General features: G+C 33.7%; 1 protein-coding gene across 1 annotated transcript in view; it reads left to right on the top strand.

Moving 5' to 3' along the window:
* Cfap70 (cilia and flagella associated protein 70) overlaps positions 1 to 12,188 on the top strand; it is a 95,440-nt gene that overhangs the window by 22,892 nt on the left and 60,360 nt on the right. The window contains exons 9-12 of the mRNA XM_026390245.1: positions 5,145 to 5,244; positions 7,111 to 7,245; positions 10,362 to 10,532; positions 10,714 to 10,794. Of these exons, the coding sequence (XP_026246030.1) occupies positions 5,145 to 5,244; positions 7,111 to 7,245; positions 10,362 to 10,532; positions 10,714 to 10,794 (487 nt within the window). The remainder of the gene's footprint in view (positions 1 to 5,144; positions 5,245 to 7,110; positions 7,246 to 10,361; positions 10,533 to 10,713; positions 10,795 to 12,188) is intronic.

The following is a 12,188-nucleotide window of genomic DNA, read 5'->3' as shown; positions in this document are numbered from 1 at the left end:
CTGTGGTGGCTGCACAGTGTTATCAGAAATCTAGGCTTAATCTTTCTTTTTACTTTACCTTCTTTAATATGTGCCTTCCATCTAAAAGTTTGTCTTATGGTCCAAGGTACTGCTAGAGTTTCAGCCTGCACATTTATGTTCCTGGCAGAAAGTTGGAAGAGGGGAAAGGCCAGAGGATTTTAAGGAGGTTCTATAAGGAGGTCCTTCTTAGTCCTCCTTATAGAGCTTTCTTGGAACCTAGTAACCTCTGTTTACATTTCTTTGACCATCTCTAGATGCAAGAAAGGCTAGAAAATAAGTTGGGTTTTTTTTGGATATATTGTCACCCAAACTAATTCAGGATTTAATTACCAAAGAATAGGACACTTGATATTATGTAAGTAATTCTTATTTTCTGTCAGTAATCTAGTGTTTAGGGAGAGATGAAAAATAGAGGTTTATCAATATATGTATAATCTGAATGAGCATCTTTGGCCTTTAAAAAATTGGTGGCTTTTTTTCTCTCAATACTTAAAATATTTTTCTTCACTTCTTTCTTTGCATAGTTTCTGAAGAGAAATTCAATGTAATTCTTATCCTAATCCCTTTTTTAGGTATGGGTGTTTTTTTCCATCTCTGGTTTGTTTGTTTGTTTCTTTTTATTTGAAATCATGCAGACTGTTTTTCCTGTAGACTGTGTTTCACATTAGAAATCAATCACCTTAATATATATATATATATAATCCCATCCCCATGACTTAGCTACTTCAAAATTAAACGGCACACTTATAAATATCTGTGACATAAAAGAAGCCCATGAAAATTAAATAAAAAGTGTTTTGAACTAAATGATAATAAAAGCTTAAAATATCAGAATCTCTGGAACAAAATAGTACTCAGATATACACTTATAACTTTTAAAGTATTTGTAACAGAAGGAAGCTAGATAAAGAAGCTAGATAACAGTTATATTTTCAAATTAAATTGTAGGAAAGAAAAAATAAGAGTAGGAGAAGGAATATGTGAAATAGAAAAGAAACAATACTACTAAAAATTGATAAAATTCTAACAAGTATAATCAAGAAAAATATCATTGGAAAGGGAGCTATCAAAACAATCCTGCAGATCCCAATGGCTCGGAAGGCTGAGGCAGGAGGGTCACAAGTTCAAAGCCAGCCTCAGCAATGCGGAGGCACTAAGCAACCCAGTGAGACCCAGTGTCTCTAATAAAATACAAAATTGGGCTGGGGATGTGGCTCAGTGGTTGAGTGCCCCTGAGTTTAATCCCTGGTACAAAACAAAACAAAACAACTCTACAGATAGTAAAAATGTATTAAGTTCTTTCTTCCAAGTGGTCTAATCTGTCGGTCTAGTCTGATGCTTTCTACTGAATTTTAATTTGTTTTATTGTTTCCTTCGTTAAGATAATACAACAATTGTATAATTACAATTATATAGCTTACATAAACTTGGTCTATTTTAAAGGATCAAAACCATTACTTGTCATAGGGCTGGGGTTGTGACTCAGCGGTAGAGTGCTCGCCTCTCAGTGTGCGAGACCCTGGGTTCGAGCCTCAGTCTCACATAAAAATAAATAAGTGAAATAAAAGTTTTGTGTCTTCCTACAACTAAAAAATAAACATTAAAAAAAAACCCTCACTTGTTTATACCATCCATGTGAGTGATATGTTTTTTCCCATTCTTTCACCTTCAGTCTGTGGATGTCTTTGTCTATGAGGTGAGACTCTTGGAGACAGCATATTTTTAGGTCTTATTTTTTAATCCAATCTGCCAGTCTATGTCTTTTTAAAAAATTACACAATGTCTTTATTTTTATGTAGTGCTGAGAATCAAACCCAGGGCCTCATGCATATGAAGTAGGTGCTCTATCACTGGCTACAACCCCAGCCCTAATCTATGTATTTTGATTGATGAGTTTAGGCCATTTATGTTCAAGGTTATTATTGAGATATGATTTGTGTTCCCAGTCATTTAGGTTTATTTCTAGTTTTTAATTTGAATTCGTTTCTCCTTTGGATTGACTATTCCTTTAGTGTAGTTCCTCCCCTTGCTGTTTTTCACTTTTATTAGTTTCATCTTCATAAATATTTTCTTGAGAATATTCTGAAGTGCAGGCTTTCTGGTTGCAAATTCTTTTAATTTTTGTTTATCATGGAAGGCTTTTATTTTGTCTTCAAATCTGAAGCTTAATTTTACTGGATGTAGGATTCTTGGTTGGCATCCATTTTCTTTTAGAGCTTGGTATATATTATTTCCGGACCTCCTGGCATTGAGGGTTTGGATTGAGAAATGAGCTGAGATCTGAATTGGTTTCCCCTCTATGTAATCTGATATTTTTCTCTTGCAGCCTTTAAAATTGTATCCTTATTCTGTATGTTAGGCATTTTCATTGTAATACAACTTGATGTAGGTCTTTTGTAATTTTGCACATTTGGGAAACCTATAAGCCTCTTGTATTTGATTTTCCATTGCATTCTATAGCATTGGGAAATTTTCTAATATTATTTCATTGAAAAGATTGTGCATTCCTTTGGTTTGTATCTCCTTGCCATTAATCTGTCCCAATAAATCTTAAATTTGGTCTTTTCATGTTATCCCATAATTCTTAGAAGTTCTGTTGATGGTTTCTTAACATCTTCTCTCAATGGTCAACTCTATTTTCAAGATTATATATTTTGTCTTCATTGCCTGAGGTTCTGTCTTCCAGGTGGTCTAGTCTGTTGGTGATGCTTTCTACTGAATTTTTAATTTGGTTTATTGTTTCCTTTATTTCAAGGATTTCTGTTTGTTTCTTTTTCCCCCAGAATCTCTATCTCTTTATTGAAGTGATCTTTTGCTGCCTGTGTTTGCTCTCTTACATTATCCTTTATTTCATAGATCAGTTTAACTAAGTACATTCTAAACTCCTTCTCTGACATTTCTTCTACTATGGTATCGATGGATTCTGTCTTTGGAGTATCTTGGTTTGCTCGGAGCAATTTGTTTCCTTGCTTTTTTTTTTTTTAAATATTTTTAGTTGTAATTGGTACAATATCTTTATTTATTTATTTTTATCTGGTACTGAAGATTGAACCCAGTACTTCACACATACAAGGTAAGTTCTCTACCACTGAGATACAGCCCCAGCCCCTGTTCCCTTGCTTTTTTATGTCTGCTCATCTAACAGTATAGACCTGAAGCAATAGTTTCTATCCAGTGTGTTTATAGTGTCCCTGAACGTTTCTAGTACCTCACTGTTTAGGGAGAGACAAATAATAACAACAACCAGTGCAAACAATTTATAGCATTAAACCAAATAGTTCCTACTATGGTGTCTACAGTGTCAATTATCACAGTAAACAGAAATTATATGATCAGTAATGCCTATAATAAGAATAGCAAGTTTGAAAAAGAGTTTTACATTTTCAAATGGTTGACAGGGAAAGAACAGAAGTAATATAAGATGTGATGATTATGAGGGAGGAGGAGAGAAGATAGAAGTAAAAAAGTAAAGAAGAGTGAAAGAACAATGAGGAATTGGCTGTTAGCAGAAGAATCAATGGAAGCAGGTAGAAAAAAAATACACATAAATTTAACTAAAAAAAATAAAAGAATACAAAACTAAAATATACTAATCAAACATCCTAGTTAACAAAAAACTAATACATGTAAAATAATTGGCTTCAAAAATGCTAGAGATGAGAAGAAAAAAATAGGAAACTATATAAATATCCATGTACCATTAAGGTCACAATTAAACAGTGAAAAAGAATAATAATTTTAAAAACGCAATGAAAAGTTAAAGAATTCTTGCCATTGAAGCTTAAAATTCTCTTCTCAGCAGTTTTAGGTGTGGTCTCCTGGAGTGTGATGCTCCACCCTTTGGATTGTTGGAGTGAGTCAGCAACCCTTAAGCAGAATTCCTAGAGGCAGGGTTTAGGCATATGTTGGCTCCAGGCTCTTTGCTGAATGCCAGTTGGTCTCAGGTTTTAAATCTGCACACCTCCAGGGCCCAGTACTTGCTGGTCCAGGCAGGAGGACTTTATACCAGGGCGCTCCTGGGTTTCACTAGTGTGGTGGGGGAGCCAATTCTTACTCCTCTACGACACCTGCAGACCCCACGTTTCCTGGTCTTGGGTTCAGTTTCCAAACAATGTCTCCCACTACTACCCTTTCGAGTTCTGACATCTCTCTCAGCCAGTCCTTGCAAGCAGTTGGATTGGAGGGGGCGGGGTAGAGCCAGGTGGGTTTCCACGACCAGTTGTCCCTTGTGTAAACCTCTCTCCACATTGGATTTTCTTCTGGTCACTTAAGCGCACACAATGTTGTGCAGTGTATGTGTTTACTGGGTCTGAATTTTGGGACAAACTCATGTTTGCCAGGAAACAGCTTTCTTAGTTGCTGGACCCTGCCAAATGCAAAATGGTTTCTTCCTTTGTCCTCTGCTTACCACCTAGAGAGATGGCAGCAAGGCATGAAACAACTCTTTGAGATCCTGTCTCTAAATAAAATACAAAATAGGACTGGGGATGTGGCTCAGTGGTCGAGTGCCCCTGAGTTCAATCCCCAATAGCCACCCCCCAAAACAAAGAAATGAACCTCAAGTTCTGGCACTTAGAATAATAAACATTAAATATATCCCAGCTCCTAACTATATTAAGATAAAACTTCACACTAAAAACCCTAATTACCTCAATTCCTATTACCCAATACATAATATCTAGGTTCCAATTAAAATATTAGAAAGAAGGCTAAAAGTGATGAAAAAATAGTTTGAAGAGACAAAGGTAGCCTAAGAACTATCCTCAGATATGACATAGATTTTGGAATTATCAAATAAGAAATTTAAAGTAACTGGTTATATATGTCTTATGTCTGTATTAATATGCATATCTATTTTACTAAATGAAACTGTCTCTGAAAAAAAAGATTTGACATTGTAAAAGCCTTTGATTATTTTGCAAAATGCTCTCAAAAATGTGCTGGCAGTCGAGTGAAATTATTTTTATGGAATTGTATAGATTAGGGGAAAAAAATCACCAACCTAATACAAGTTTTATGTGCATTCCATTACTTTTTAGAAGAGAAGACTATTTACCTTGATTCTAAACTATACTAACCCCATTTTTGCACATAATGCTAATGGACTGATTTTTTATTTACAGTTTTCAGAAGCGAATTGTTGATTGCTGGCTTTGGCCTGTAGAGATGATAAGAGTTCCTCTGGTTATTGCACCCAAAGGGAAAGCTGGAAAAACTGAAAAGGTAAATATGTGCACTCAGATATATTTATAAAGTCAGGTGCAGTGGCTGGTTTATGTGATCTCAGCATCTGATAGGCTGAAGTGGAAGGATCGCTTTAGCTCAGGATTTGACTTGGGAAACATAGTAAGACCTCATTGTAAACAAACAAACGAAACCCTTCATATAAGAAATGCTGGCTCAGACTCAACCTGTTTTTCTGTTTCTAATTCTGATACCAAAAGAAAATATGAACTGACTGTGGTTCTTCTTCTGACTTTCCTGGTTTTAGGACTGAAAGTCTCATGTCCCATGAAACCCTTTTGTCCCAGGATTATTTGCCATTGTAGTTGCCTGTTGTTTACTAATAATCACCCAGGCCTTATTTCCAGATATCCTATTTTCCCATAGTCTTTTATCATAGTTTTACCATAAGCAAACCATATGAAATGGCCATTTTTCGAAGTCAAAATACAACCTAGTATATTTTCTGAATTTCTTTTAGACCCACCATCAAAATGTTTTAGACTGATAATTAACATAATAGCATTCATAGATTTGCTACTCTTCTGAAAAGATAGAGCTTTCGTGAGCCTAGAACATGTTCTGTACTGTTTTATCTGTACATGTCTGATCTTTCCTGCTTGGTCATAAACTCTGTGAGGATAGGGGTCATGTAGAAGTATCTAGATTACGTAGTTGATTTAAAAATAAGCTTTTGCATAGTAAAAATACTATCATTGTAACACCATTTCCCCCTGTTATTATATAACATATATTGGCTAACTTTCCTGAGATTTCTAAACCACATACTATTATCACATGAACATAAAACTTCCGAATCTAGTTTCTAATTATTATTATTTTAGGAGGCAAAATCAAAGACTACTTTTAAGCTTGGAATTAAATTTCTTTCAAAAAATGGATTTATACAGCAAACCATAAAGCTATAAAAAACAATGTTAAAACTGGGCACAGTGGCACATGCCTATAATCCTAGCAATTTGGGAGCCTGAGGCAGGAGAATTGTAAGGTTAAATTCAACCTCATCAACTTAGTGAGGCCCTAACTTAGCAAGACCCTGTCTCAAAATTTCAAAAAGCATATAAAAAGGGCTGCGGAAGTGGCTCACTGGTTAAGTGACCCATGGTTCAATCAATAGTACCAAAAAAAAAAAAAAAGAAAGAAAGAAAGAAAAAGAAAAAAAAAGACGTTAAAACATATTTATTTACATGTTCCTCATCTTTTCTGTGAGAATTTAGATCAAGTATTGCAAATATATGATAGATAGTTTTCATCCTTCATTATCTATGGCACACATTGCTCATTGATCAAAGCACTTTTTTGAACCCAGATGCATACACAGAATTTTTCTCTTCAAAGAATGCTAAAACACCTCTACCAATTGATGAAAATTTGGGTATAAGTTAAAAAGCCTACTGGTCATAATTGGTCTAGATGATTTGTAAGCCTCATTTTATTTCTTGTAATTCTATGAACAAAAGCTAGAAGCCAAAACTGCTGATGCCTTTAAGTCTTTGTTAGGTTTTTTAATAAGATCTCATTTTTCCCCCTAAGAAACAACATGGTAAAATTGACTTTTTGGTTGAATATATGTATTATCAATTAATTTGAGTATGTATTGATTCAGCTAGCATATTTATTAATACTGTTGATATGTATTATCTCAGAGATCATGGTATTATTAAACCAATTTTGAAGCTAAACAAACAGAAGCCCAAAATATTATATACCTTGCCCAAAGATACATGACTAGCTAAGTAGTAGAGTTTGTTCCTAAAACTGAGTCTGCACGTCTGAGTCAGTTTCTCACCTTATGCGACATTACTCTGTGGCATTAACAACTCTCTCTTTTTTTTATTCCTTTAGGCTGATGATGAAAGTCAGCTTTCATTTCATGGTGTGGCTTATGTTAATATGCTCCCCTTGCTGTATCCAGGTATGAAGAGGATTCGGGGAGCATTTCATATTTACCCTTATCTAGACAGTACAGTTTATGAAAAGGTAAGAAAAAATTATAGAAAAGGTATCATTATAATTTATCCTTTATATTCATATCTTTAGTATACATGTCTTTGTAGTTGATACTTAGAACCAGTTGGTATACTGGGATGTTAAATGTAGACCCTCGCAGTCATTTTCCTCTGGACCTCAAAACTTGTGGATAATGAAGAACACCAAACCAGAAACAACCCAAATCTCCATCAATAGGTAAACAGGAAAATAACAACAACAATAAAAAATCTATCAAGGGAATACTGGACTGGGGATATAGCTCAGTTGGTAGAGTGCTTGCCTCACATGCACAAGTCCCTGGGTTCAATCCCCAACACCAAAAAAAGAAAAATAAAGTCTTGGTTTGGGGCTGGGGTTGTGGCTTAGTGGTAAAGCGCTCACCTTGCACTTGTGAGACCCTGGGTTCGATCCTCAGCACCTCATAAAAATAAATAAGTGAAATAAAGGTATTGTGTCCAACTACAACTAAAAATTAAAAAAAAAAAAAACTATCTTGTTAGGGGCTGGGGCTGTAGCTCAGTGGTAGAGCGATTGCCTAGCATTTGTGAGGCACTGGGTTCAATCCTCAGCACCACATAGCATAAAATAAAGACATTGTATCCACCTATAACTAAAAAATAAATATTAAAAAAGGGAATACTACTCACAATAAAAAGAAATGAAATATTGATACACACAACATGGATGAATCTCAAATGCATCATGCTGAAGAAACCAGACAAAAGGAGACTACATACTTTAACTATAGAGTTATCTGTATTGATGAAAAGCAGATTAATGGTCATTTGGGGACAGAAATTTAGGGAAAGAGTGATTACAGAGGACTGAGAAATATTAGGTATGATAAAAATATTGGTTTTCTTGATTGTGGTGATGGTTTCACAGGTATATAAGAGTACAGAAAGTTTGTAACAATTCATACCTCTAGTAGTAAATAAAAATTGTTTTACATGTCTTTGCCAGAATGGACATTATCATTTTAAAGAACATTTAAAGCTACATTTATTTGATTACTAAGTGTTTCTTGTTTTTATTAACCTTTAGCATTGCTTTCATGAACCACTTCATGTACTTTGCCCATTGGTGTATTTTTCTTATGTTTAAAAAAGCTGCTTTATATATTAGGAATTATAGGTATCTTTTTCACATGTTTTCTGATATTATCCATATTTTAAAATTTATATTGTAACTTAATTTACCATGGTTTCTTTTACATATAGAAACTTTAAATTTTTGGTAATCAAAATCTTTCCTTTGAGCCTAGGAAGTCTTAATTCATATCTTTAATTAATATCTCATTCTGTTTATAGTTATCACAATTTATTTTAATAAAGTCATATAACATTTATTTTATTTTGAAATTTATTTATGTATTTATTTATTTTGGTACTGGGGATTGAACCTAGGGCCTTGTGCATGCACTCTACCAACTGAGCTATATCCCAGCCCTTGAAATTTATTTTGATCTATGCTATATGTAACACTTTTGAATTCTTTCTTTCATATATTACAAAGCATTGCTAATTATTTTTAATGGATGTATATTTTATCATTTTTATTTACTGTAATTTACTAAACCTTTTTTTATTCAGAGACATTCATATTTTTAGTTTTTATTATTATAGATTCCTTTGGAATTTTTTGGGGTATAAACTTTTTGGTCCTATTAAATTATTTCTTCCAAATAAATCCCTATATAAGTGTGATTTCTGGTTCAAAGGAAACTGATATAGAGTTTACTTTTCACTTAGTATGTAAATAAATGATGGGTCTTTCATGATTTTTGTAATTGAAAAATAGTTGTCATAATAATGATGAAATAATAAAAATTTTTCTTATATTTTATAAAAGATCACTTTCCTAGTAAGTAAATATAAAATTGACTTTTTTCTTGATCATGTAGCCAGTCATCCCTCTGGGATGTTGATTCTGAGTTCAATTCCCAATACTAACTAACTAAATAAAATAAAAAAAAGAATAAACCACTGATACATGCTATAACATAAATGAACCTAAAAAATATTATACTAAATGAAAGAAGGCAGACACAAAAGGCTACATATTGTTGCAGTATCACTTACATGAAATAGTCTCATTGTACAACATAACCTAGAGTTGTGAAAATTTGAAAAACTTTGCACTTTTGAATCTGAAATACAGTGCCTATGGTAGAGGTGGTAGGATTATGAGTGATTTTTTAGTATTCATAATTTTTATTTAATAGTTAGATTTTCTTTTTAATATCATTATTAAGGTATAATTGATAAATAATAAACTCTACATGTTTAAAGTGTACAATTTAAAATTTTGATGTGTATGTAAAATACACATCTGTGAAACTATCACCACAATCAAGATAATAAATATGCATATTATCCCCTAAAATGTTCTCATGTCCTTTGTTATTCCTTTGTCCTATCTCTGTTTTCCTGTCCACTTTTGTCCAGGGGTTGGGGGTGGTGTTCTAGCTTTCTTCACTCAGCTTAAATTATTTTGAGAAACATCCATGTTGTTTAACTTAAAACTTGGTGATAAGGGGCTGGGGTGTAGCTTGGTGGCAGAGCAGTTGCCTAGCACACATGAGGCACTAGGTTTGATCCTCAGCACCACATAACAAATAAAATAAAGGTATTCTGTCCATTTACAACTACAAAAATTTTTTTTAAATGGTGGTAAGATTTTTTTCCAATTTATTTACCTATAGTTTAAACCATACAAATGTTTTACTTAAGACTTTAAACTTGTCTTAACCTTCTAATTTAATTGATAGATGAGCAGTATTTAGATACTGTTTTTGTGTGGAAATTAATTCTACCATTTAAAATTAATTTGAAATTATATGTTGAAGATACAATGCTTTCTGAGTTATGAGACACCAGAATCGAGTTAGTTCATAAGGTCTCCCCTTAAAACTTAAAAGTAATATGGTAGGCAGCTAACTTTCCATGGTGACCTTACATGTTCTAGAAGTAGAGAAATACAGTGTAGCTTTTCAGGTCCTTTCTCTGAGTCTATGATGTTGAAATTTTCTGAAACACTAAATGATGCCTTCAAGTTTGTCTTATTTGCCTGTGTTTCATTATGTTTTTTTGTCTTCTTTTCAGACCAAATTGTCATTCAGTTTGTTCCGAGATACTGGTCATCATTTGAATCAGAATAATAAAGTAGGAGGAATTAATTCTCCACTGACCAAACCAGTTGTTTCTAAGAATCTGAAAGAAGATAAAACAGTCAAAGAAAAAGACATAGATGGAAAGATTAAGCCTGGGGATGTGGTAGGTTCTTGAAAAGTTGATTTTGTCTGTTTTCTTACTGCCGACGGCTCGCACTGATTTCTCATTTGGTGAATTGTATCAATATAGTTTTTATTTTGATGTATTGTAATGATCATCATTCCTGTCACAATGAAGGCCATGTTAAGGATTCAGTTTTTGAAGTATGTTCATTTTCTTTCAGCAAGCTCCTAGTATAAAATCTCAGAGTTCAGATACTCCTTTGGAAGGTGAACCTCTTCTAAGCCACAATGCAGAAGGACAGGTAACTATGCATAAAATTTTGGAAAATTAAGTTTAAATTCATCAGACCTTTACTGAACAAGACAGCTATAGTAGAAAAGGCTCAGGACAGGGAATCTGACCTACCTCCTATATTTGCCCATGGCTAGGTTATGACCTTGGACAAATCTTTTTGTCTTCTTAAGAATCTGTAAAATGAGTTGGTATCAAATTAATTTTAAGGTCCTTTCTAGCATTAAATTTTTTTTGTTTTTCATTAATTCTACTGTATTAAGCAGGGATGCAAAGATATATCATCTGTAGTATTTATTCTTTTGCCCTCAGGAACACTCAGCTGTTTGGTAGGAGAAATGGATTGGTACAAATCTAACCATAATGCCTAATTTTGTTAAGTGCCATGATACAGGTACAAATATAAGTTTTTTGTGGGCTCAAATGAGTCAACGATTAATATCTGTTAGGATAGGACTGTCTCAGGGAAGGCTTCATCAAAGAGGTGATTATCTAAACTAAGTAGTAAAAGAAAGAACTCTTTGCTTAATAAATATGAAACAAGAGGCATTGCATGGCCAGGGGATAGCTTGAGTGAAAGCACAAAGAAAACCTATAAGAGTAGAATTTAGAGTACATCAGTCAATTCTGTCTGGTATAGAGGAATGAAAAGAAAGGACAGGTTCTATAAAAAGGTGGGAAGAGAGGCAGAGTGAAGTTGTAGGAAAACGAGTCTTGCTAAAAAATTTGAGCTTTATTCTGTAGGTAATGAGGAATTCTTGAGCTTCATCTTGGAGACTCAAAGGTTTTTTTTATTCATTTATTTTTATTGGTGCATATTATATGGAATGTTGGGTTTCATCATGGTGTATTGGTACATGGGTAATGTTTTATTTGCTCACCTTCTCTCCTTAGTAACTTTCCTTACCTCCTCTTCCACCCTCCCCCTGGTCTCCTTCCACTACCTTATTGGTCTTCCCTCTACTTTCTTTCTTCTTCTCCTTCTTTTTTAGAATTTAACCTTAATCTAATTTATTTGTTTTTATCTGGTGCTGAGGATTGAACCCAGTGCCTCATCAGTAGTAGGCAAACACTCTGCCACCAAGCTACAAGCCCAGCTCTCTTCCTTCTACTTTTATGACATATTTTCCCCTCTCTTCCCCTTTTTGTCCCCACTAGCTTCCACATATGAGAGAAAACATGATACTTTTCTTTTTGAGTCTTTACTTATTTTATTTAACATTATCTTCTGCAGTTACATCCATTTTCCTACAAATGACATAATTTAATTTTCTTTATGGCTAAATAAAACTTTATATCTACACACACACACACACACACACCCCACATTTTTTTTATTGATTCATTTGATGACACCTAGACTGATTCCATAACTTGGCTATTGTGAATTATGCTGTGATAAAC

The sequence above is a fragment of the Urocitellus parryii genome, chromosome 5 (genome assembly GCF_045843805.1).
Source record: "Urocitellus parryii isolate mUroPar1 chromosome 5, mUroPar1.hap1, whole genome shotgun sequence".
Classification (NCBI taxonomy): Eukaryota; Metazoa; Chordata; class Mammalia; order Rodentia; family Sciuridae; genus Urocitellus; species Urocitellus parryii.
The sequence above is the reverse complement of the archived record's forward strand: the minus strand, read 5'-3'. Positions and strand labels throughout refer to the sequence as shown.